This window comes from Cimex lectularius, unplaced genomic scaffold (genome assembly GCF_000648675.2).
Source record: "Cimex lectularius strain Harlan isolate CLEC.00 unplaced genomic scaffold, Clec_2.1 scaffold79, whole genome shotgun sequence".
NCBI classification, from domain to species: domain Eukaryota; kingdom Metazoa; phylum Arthropoda; class Insecta; order Hemiptera; family Cimicidae; genus Cimex; species Cimex lectularius.
Genome location: NW_019392727.1, coordinates 1,535,743 through 1,545,306, shown reverse-complemented (window position 1 = coordinate 1,545,306; position 9,564 = coordinate 1,535,743). Strand labels below are relative to the sequence as shown.

The 9,564-nt window shown below is 35.0% G+C and overlaps 1 protein-coding gene across 1 annotated transcript; it reads left to right on the top strand.

Moving 5' to 3' along the window:
- LOC106663369 (LARGE xylosyl- and glucuronyltransferase 1-like) lies at window positions 1-8,862 on the top strand. The gene is made up of 13 exons (XM_024226747.1): window positions 1-330; window positions 2,477-2,700; window positions 2,815-3,010; window positions 4,427-4,641; window positions 4,712-4,797; window positions 4,864-5,113; window positions 5,340-5,507; window positions 5,580-5,760; window positions 7,429-7,553; window positions 7,633-7,788; window positions 7,849-8,028; window positions 8,109-8,335; window positions 8,608-8,862. Exons 2-13 carry the CDS (start codon window positions 2,488-2,490, stop codon window positions 8,687-8,689), a joined length of 2,079 nt encoding a protein of 692 aa, XP_024082515.1. The 5' UTR covers window positions 1-330; window positions 2,477-2,487; the 3' UTR covers window positions 8,690-8,862.
- The last annotated feature ends 702 nt before the right edge of the window (window positions 8,863-9,564 follow it).

The window sequence follows — 9,564 nt, the reverse complement described above, 5'->3', positions numbered from 1 at the left end:
GTCGCGAGGTTACACGGTCAAAAACGTCGAGTGGTTTGGAAGAAGGCAACAAAAACAAACAACAAAACAACTGAAACTGAACAAATGAACTCGACAAATGAAATTGTAATTTTCAAAATTCGGTCTTGCACAATTGAAATGTCATTCGCCCGTTCTGATTCAGAGGAGAAATCTTAAATCAAAACCGATCCAGTTTTGGTCTCATAATAGCTCGGAGAAGGACAAGAAATGGGTTTTCACTTTCAGTTCTGCGATATTGGCTGACGAGTTTTCTCCTCGGTGCGACCATCGCTTCCTTCCTCTTCTACTACACCTTCTTAGATCGCCATGGTAATTATTTAAACAAATATAAAACTACGTAAAAAAACATGTGTACAAACCGTCTTAACTTAATAATGCTTTAACTACCTTTATATAAACTTTTCTGAAAGCAGAGGAAAGTATTCACTCTAATTAAATCTTTCAAACTTTTCACCATCATCAGTAAAGAGTGTGTGTTGAAATGTAAAAAGGATCCGTAGTGGCTGAGTGGTTAAAGCGTATTGGCCATGCTAGTGATTCTGTATTTGAATCCATAACCCCTGAATTTTTTAATTATGATTATTATGGAAAACCCAATGGGTAGTTGGATGTTATGATCCCGGGTTGAGATCTGCACTGAAGAGCGCGGTTGAAAGTCCCTCTCAGATGACTTGCAAGTCTCTGCCGCCCACAGAACCACAACCTCGCCGGGTATGTTGTTATCCTCATGGTGCTTCTTGTGTCCAAGCACTAGTTGGCTTTGTCGGGATCCGCTTTTACCAACTGTTCAGGTGCTAAGAGAGCATACTAAGAGAGGTTTAGTGTCAATCCAAGTAAAAAAATGTCACCTATGTGGATGCACGAGACAATATCTGCTGTTCTCTAGGTCGAAACTCCGTACTTGTACCCTGACTGGTCCTGGGCTTGAACTCGGACGGACCACACACCCTTTTCCTTGTGCCTGTTGGGGCTACATTGTTGGTTACATGTTCTGTGGTGGTTTGTCCATCCTTTTGCCAGATGGGCACATGAACTCCAAAGTCGAAGGTGCTACCTCTTCTCCGGGACACGTGCATATGGCAGGCCGCGGCATGAAACTGGCTGAAGTTGGCCTCCACATGACTCACAAATGAACTCCTAACCCAGATGGACCGCCTTATAATTTTTAGAGCGGCCACCATGACCCTCCTCCCTCAAAGTACAGTAGTATCCACCTAGGTGACACTCAATTGGGAGGGGGTTAAAGGGAATCTGTAGTCTCTCCTTGTTGCAACCGGTTGGCCTGCCAGTATAGGTAACATCGCTGGAGACAACTAAAAAAATGGAAACTAAAAATAACCCTCCTAGAAAGAGGAAACTAGAGTCAGTCATCTCTGATGCTCATTACTAATATTACCCAACAGCGGCCACCACATGAAGGAGAGATTGTCTTAGTACAAGAATTGTGCACTTTCTAGCATATGAATATAGAGTTGGGTCAATAACACAGTAGATACATTAGGTCACAGTGGAAAAGAGAGACCAGTAACCTCAGTTGGAACCAAAAAAACCACAGTCCACTTATTCCTCCCACCCGTCCACTTACGAATGTTTCTGGGCAATGTTAATGAATTCAGCCGACACTGTATTCCTAGGATATTTCCAGAATAAATTTGGTTAAAGGGGTGAATTAGCAGAGATATCAGACCATCCATCCACCTCAGAAAAGTGACTCACTCATAGGGAAATAAGCGAAAATCCACCCCACAAAAGTGCTTGACTACCTTAAGGATGGGACTGGGCTGGCCAAGTGGTTAGAGTGTTCGACTCGTACTTGTTGCTAGTGGTTCTGGGTTTGACACCCAGCAAAGCCCATGGCTTTTTAATTTATATTAGTATGAAAAATGTATTGTACAGCTGTTTGACCTCTCATCCGTGACACCCAACGATTGGTTGGACATCAAGCCTTTCTGTAAGATAGGATTTACTTTATTTTTATATAAAATATATCTGACATAAGCTCAACAGAAATAGGCAGACAATCAATCTGCAGGTTTATCGCCTCGCAGATTCATAAAAAAAAATGTTTTACAATTTGTTTATAGGTATGTCCACTAGTTTATCTTAATAAAAATTTGGACCTTAAATATTAAATTTACATTTGTACATTGTTCTTACAAAATCGCTTGTAACCATGTAATTTTCAAGAGCCAAGGAATGGCCTTCAATGAAGTGGGCCACATTGAACATGCTGGACATATTTGGCTTGGGCCCAAAATTAAGTGTCCTTCCCTAATCAATAAACTAACAAAATTTAAACCTTAAACCTGGATGTTCAGAATTGATCGAGTTACTTGTAAAATTTGGAAAAAAAAATCAAAATTTTGAATTATTATTTCCTCCTTTATAGCATTATTTCAAACAGGTTTTCAGTTCATTCATTTAATTACTCAAATTCTCTCTTGTTTTTTCTTAGGACCAAACAATATGCTTGGGTTCAATGGGCGTGAAGCTCGACTTGCGGGAAGAGTAAGGGAGATGGAAGAGCAAAATCAATTACTTCGAAGGCAACTGAGCATTTCGCAAAACCACCTGGTTGCAGCTATGAAGAATAGCAATTCTTCTATAAATAGAGATCAAGAATTGTCCACCCCCATATATCTATATGAAAAAAAGGGCGGTGCACTTTGTTCTAATCAGGTAATACGTTTTTTTTTTCTGTGTTACTTCATGATTGATATTGTATTCTTATTTTTAACATTGTAACAAAAAGAAAAAAAAATCAAGGTCTTAACAAATTTATTTGCATTTTAGGAAGAGGATGTGCCAAAATGTGAAGTGATTCACATTGCTATAGTTTGTGCTGGTTATAACTCTAGCAGATCTGTAGTGACTCTGATAAAATCGATTTTATTTTATAGGAAAAATCCTTTGTATTTTCATATGATCTCCGATTCTGTTGCTCAAGTTATTTTACAGACATTATTCAATACATGGGCGGTACCTCAAGGTAACTCACATTTTTTTAAATTTATTTTTATGAATTTGTGTTAATGCAACCTTTCAATTAATTAAGGTTTTTAGTTGAGATAAAAAAAGTCAGTGTCACGAGCGGGATTCAAACCCACGATCTTCAGCTAGATACGCCGCTGCTCTACCACTTGAGCTATCGTGACCTCGATCCACTCGGACACTAACTTCCCATCTCAACCCCACCTTTTGAATTTTCCCTCCTTTTTGCCATTTTTCAAATGTCGTGTGATTTATTTGATTCTCGGTGACAAATGAATTTTTTTATCTCAACTAAAAACCTTAATTAATTGAAAGATATTAATTGTTCAAGCAGACCACGAAACTAGGGAATTAAATGCAACATTTTGACCATTCACTTAAATGTGTTTCTAAATGTTTATCAAATTTTTTCCTTCCCATTCTGGAGTTTTCTTTGGAAAAAAATTGGTGCTTAGAAAGAAAGGTTCTTGATGTTATACTAAGCAGTCGACACGGTGACAAATACATTACAAACTGGCATATGCCAAAAGAGTGATCTTGTGATCTTACTCTGACCGTAGACACATAAGATTTGATCTTACCCCCCCCCCAATACTTGCAATGTACTGTCGTACTATAATCCTAGAGAGATGAATTGGGTGGGCTACGTAACATCCCTCAAACACTCTGACAGGGATGCTAAGGTTAAAATTAGGGGTAGGGAGAACCTTGACCTAATAGTTCAGGACGTATGATAGAATTCTGCTAGCCTTTGAAAGGAATCCATGCCTCTAAAGGCAACTACCTCAATGGTAGTAAAATCTAGATCTGTTTGTGATTGCATCAAGGCTCTGTCAGACATTGGGGATAACAAAATTACCCTTGTTTGGGTACCAGAGCAGAGGGGAACGAGGAAGGCAATAAATTGGCCAAGAAAAGTTCAGGACACCTATCTCAATCCTGAAGCCTTATGCCAAAAGTGTACATCCATCAGACAATGGGTTAAAAATTAGTTCTCAGTTCAGTGGAACATATGCCAGGTATGGTAAAAAGTTGATTAAAGTACCATCACAGAAACTAATGGCAGAATTGCTGACTGGCAGACTCCTGAGGCATGCGTATAGAATTGGAGCAGCAGAATCAAGTCTGTGCATATTTCGCCCAGGTGCGAAGACGTATACAGGCTGAGATTTCTGCTCCTGGAAGAGAAAAAGCCGTGAAGGATACACACTGGAGCCTTTAACAGTACTCTAGAATCTAAAAACAAGGTCTTAACCTTAATGAAGAGTTCTAAACAATAATGGAGATAGCACAATAGGCCAATATTGGTATGGTACACAAGGTCACAAAGAGGCAGATTCCTTTTAATCTTAAAGAATAGATTCATTTATACTTATAATTGTAAGTCACTTGTTTAAATTTATTTTTGTTGTAGTTGATGTACAGTTCTACTTGGCTGATAACGTTATTAATGATGTTTCTTGGATCCCTAACAAACATTATTCAGGAGTGTATGGGTTGATGAAGTTAACATTACCAAAGGTGTTACCCGAAAATTTAAACAAAGTCATCGTGCTAGACACAGATGTCACATTTGCAACGAACATTGCAGAGTTGTGGAAATTATTTTCTGAAATGAGGCAACCGCAGGTAAATTTTTTACTTTATATGTACAGATTGAACTAATAATTATATTAAAATCATCCGCGTGTTTCTTAAGAGCATTGGGTTAGTCGAAAACCAAAGTGACTGGTATCTTGGGAAATTGTGGAAAAAACACCGACCATGGCCAGCACTGGGAAGAGGGTATGCAAATCATCATTTTTACCAATTTGAAAAGTTCATTTCCTCTAAGAATTACTTTCGTTTCAGGTATAATACCGGGGTGATATTGTTAAATTTGAAATTACTTCGAGATGGTGGCTGGGGTCAATTGTGGAGGCAGATTGCCGAACGGGATCTCATGACCCATTATACGACAAGCCTTGCCGACCAGGACATATTCAATGCCATAATAAAGCAGCATCCGTATCTCATATACAAATTGCCATGTCAATGGAATGTACAATTGAGTGACAACACAAGGAGCGAACTGTGTTATTCCGAAGTTACAGATTTAAAGGTAGTCCAATTATTGTTTCATGAAAGTTTTCATTATTTACCTAACTTCTAAAAATATCCTAAAAATCTAATATAACAAAAATAATTTATGTTATGAAGTTTATCTGTTTCAGACAAATTAATACACAAAACGTGCTTATAAATAGAATATTTATTAACATTCTAGCATTTGCATCACTATGTAATACATAATATTATAGCAAATAAATTATTACTATTTATTACAGGTAATACATTGGAATTCCCCAAAGAAGCTGAAAGTGAAAAATAAGCATGTTGAATTTTTTCGAAATCTTTATTTAACTTTCCTTGAATATGATGGCAATCTTCTTAGGCGGGAGTTGTTCAGTTGTAATTCTTCAAGAGCTACAAGGAAAGAGAGAGAGCTAAGCAAGGTAAACATCAATTTTTAGCTAAATCTAGTACCATTTTTAAATGTGAAGTTTAAAAAAAAGTAAAATTTCCAGTTAAATGAAGAAGACGTGTGTTATGAATTCAGGAGAGCAAGGCTGAACAATTTTAGAACTCACCTTTACTTTTTGCATTATGATTATGAACCAAGCCCTGAAGGAAATGATGTTACACTTGTTGCACAACTGTCTATGGACAGGTTACAAATGGTTGAAATGATGTGTAAGCACTGGGATGGTAAGACTTCATTCATATTTCATATAGTATTGTTAATTTGTATATGTTTTTGAGCATGTACAAATTTAGATGAGTACATGATACGAAATGAGATTTCTTCTTGAATCTGTGGTTTGGTCTTTCCTGATTATTTGTGTCTATCTATGCAGTGCTGTTTTGGTCTGCGGACATGTTTAGGCATTTTTACTATCTTCAGTGGTAGGTTTGTATGTTGCATTTAGTTACTGTGGTATAAAAACGACATTAAATTGAAAACCTATCATTATGATGGCAAGCTGAAACACATCTACTAAGCAATACACCAAGGATAACCAAACCAGGCTTATCCGGAATGATCAAACTATATGCACAAATATTAAGATAGTAAAATAATATAGAATTATAGTTAAATTGACCTAAATTAGGAATGGTTAGGTTAACCGATAGAGGCAAGTTAGGTTAGGTCAGTTAGGTGAAGGTAGAATGATTATGTTGATTCACTTTTTGTAAATGATGGCTGCATGAGGTTGAAGAAGTTACAAACACATCTCTCGACATGAATTAAAATAATTAAGTAGTATATTAGGTTATGTTAGGTAGCATTAATGACAGTAATTAATAGGAACAGGTTAGGTTCATTTAGTTTGGGTTTGGGACAGTTTAGGTAGAACTAGAGATAAGTTAGGTTAGGTTAAGTTAAGTTAAATATCGTTAAGGAGAGGTTAGGTAGAGGCAAGTAAGGTTAGGTTAAGTTAAGTTAAATATCGTTAAGGAGAGGTTAGGTAGAGGCAAGTAAGGTTAGGTTAAGTTAGATATGATTAGGGACAGTCTAGGTTAATTTAGTTTGGGTTCGGGACTGTTTACTGAGGAATAGAGGTTAGGTTTAGTTTGGGTTTGGCACAGTTTAGGTAGAACTAGAGATAAGTTAGGTTAGGTTAGATATAGTTAGGGGCAGATTAGGTATGGTTGGAGGCAAGTTAGGTTAGGTTAAGTTAGATGTGATTAGGGACAGGTTAGGTCAGATTAAGTTATATATGATGAGGGACAAGTTAGGTTAATTAGTTTTGGTTTGCGACAGTTTAGGGAGTACTAGAAATAGTTTAGGTTAAGTTAGTTTGGATTTGGTACAAGTTAGGTTGGGTTAAACAAGTTAAGTTAGGTATTGTTAGGGACATTTTAGCTTATGCATGTTCAGGGGTAGATTAAGTTAGGTTAAATTAGGAACAGTTTAGGTTAGGTAGGTTAGAGACAGGTTAGGTTAAGATAGATAGGATTAGGGTTAGAGACATATTCGTTTTAACAAAATGTGATACTTCATTTATGTTGTAATCAGAGTGATTCTATCTGTAATACTTTAGGTGGGATTACTCCTATTTTTGGGAGGAGAATTTTAGGAGGAGAAATTTTAATTGCTCCAAAAACAGTCAGAGCAAACTTTTTTGTGCAATTAGCATGCATATTCATCTCCTGGCGTATTCTGTTACATACATTTATACATCTCACTATATTCATTTGTCTATGGGATTGAACATTTTGTGTATTTATCATTAAAACCATACTTTTAATCATACTATCCTTTAAGGGTTATTGGTTTAAAAAGTTCATAAGGATATGTTGGTGGAATGCATGTTTTTCAACATCTTTAGTTAGTTGGCAAAGGATAATTTCTTTTTGTTTTTCTCTTTTTAGGGCCTATTTCCCTTACTCTTTACATGTCAGATACAGAAGCCCAGCAATTTCTTAGTTACGCATTAAGTTCCGAGGTGCTAAGCAGTCGGAAAGATATAGGATATCATATCGTTTATAAAGAAGGCGTAAGTTGTTAAAATGTGTTCTTTAATTTTTATTTCAAGTTGAATCATACCTTAAATTTGTCTTTTTGTGCAATTGCAGAACTTCTATCCAGTGAATTTCTTGAGAAATGTCGCTCTCCAACAAGTCAATACACCTTACGTTTTTCTTACTGACATTGATTTTCTTCCAATGTTTGGCCTTTATGGTTATCTTAAAAAATCAATTCAATCTCTGGATTTGGACACGTCAAAAAAAGTACTGATCAGCAGTATTCTTATCGATAACTTGACTGATTTTTTTTTCTAATTTCTCTAGGCACTTGTAGTTCCTGCATTTGAAACTCAACGATACAGGACAACGTTCCCAAGGAGTAAAGCTGAATTAATTAGGATGTTGGATATGGGGACATTGTTTACATTCAGGTATCATGTCTGGGCGAAAGGACATGCACCCACAAATTATGTAAAATGGCGCTCTGCTACAAAATCTTACATGGTAATTATCAAAAACAGACTTGCCTTCATAATTTTTTTTTTAAATTTATCATACACTATAATATTTATCTAATTTTGCAGGTACAATGGGAACCCGATTATGAACCCTATATTGTTGTGAAAAAGAATCTCGTGCCTGAATATGACACTAGATTTGTCGGGTTCGGTTGGAATAAAGTTTCTCACATCATGGAATTAGAAGCCCAAGGATATTCATTTATTGTACTTCCGAACGCTTTTATAATTCACATGCCGCATGCCCCTAGTTTTGATATTGCAAAATTCAGGGGCTCCGCACAATACCGAAGGTGGCTACTAGAATTGTATTTATTGTTAAAGATGTTTTTTTTTCTTTTACCCATTCCTCTTAAAGTGGGACACTCTTCATATTCTCTAAATATGTGTATTGCTTCTCAAAAAGTCTGATCCATTAAATTTAAAAAAATTTGAAAAAATAATCTATTATATAATTTTTTTTTCCAATTGTCCTTTTGCTTTTAAACCGGTTTCTTTATTTGTTTTATGCTCATGAGCAAGGTTAACACTGTTTTATAATCATTATTTTTATTTCATTTTACAGGTGCTTAAAAATATTGAAAAATGAATTCGTGAAAGATCTAGAACATCGATATTCAAGAGTTTTTGAAACTGAGGGCAGCTGAATTACTCCATCTGACTGGCAATAATACACATCCATTTATTTATTTTTTCTATTAGTTATAAAAATAACATCATTAAACAGGAATATATGATATTTAACACAAAAAAAAAAGAAATATAAATTTCATTCTGGCAATAATGTCTTGTCTGTTTGATGTTTTCTTATATTTAGAAAGTAAAAAAAGAACAACGTTATTATTGAAGTTATTATGTATTAATGGTGAGGTAAAATAAGATAAAAAGTTCGTAACTTAAGTTATAAATAAAACTGTGATAAAATAATTTGTTAAATACATGAAAATGACAAGATCATAACCCTTTAAAAATTAACCTCTTTGCACTTCTATTATTGACTAAACTCATTTTAAAATGTCCATAGTTTTATTTTTGCTACAAAATCTTTTTCACTTGTTTTGTTATCTATTTTATATTATACAGTTAATAGTGTTTAAAACACGTATTATTTTTATGCCTCGAAAGAGAGATGTAGTTTGCTTCAAGTACTCTTGTCTAATTTCTCGTATTTCAAAGGTTGGAGCTTTTTACCTGATTTTACACTTCTACTATCTTGTTTAAAAAATAGAAAAAATCCATATCATGAACCTTTTATTTTGTTTGTATATTGTAACATTTTAAGCATGTGATCAATCAAATAAAGTTTGTTGTTGATAATTTATTGTAACGGTTACTTAATGTGTGTATGAACGTCCATTATCTTTAAGAATTTTATTTTAATTTTTTTAAATGAAAATCATTAATATTGTATGATCACTCTGAATAAACATTTTTTTCTCTTTAAATGTTACTATTTTAAAATAGTTAAGGATATACAAAAAAAAACCCGAATAATGTATTATATACTTTTGCATTTAAAAGG

Coding starts and splice junctions, on each gene's coding strand:
- LOC106663369 (XM_024226747.1), top strand. CDS start 2,488: ATGCTTGGGTTCAATGGGCGTGAAGCTCGACTTGCGGGAAGAGTAAGG. Junction 2,701..2,814: donor GTGCACTTTGTTCTAATCAG/GTAATACGTTTT, acceptor TTTGCATTTTAG/GAAGAGGATGTGCCAAAATG. Junction 8,336..8,607: donor GGCTCCGCACAATACCGAAG/GTGGCTACTAGA, acceptor TTCATTTTACAG/GTGCTTAAAAATATTGAAAA.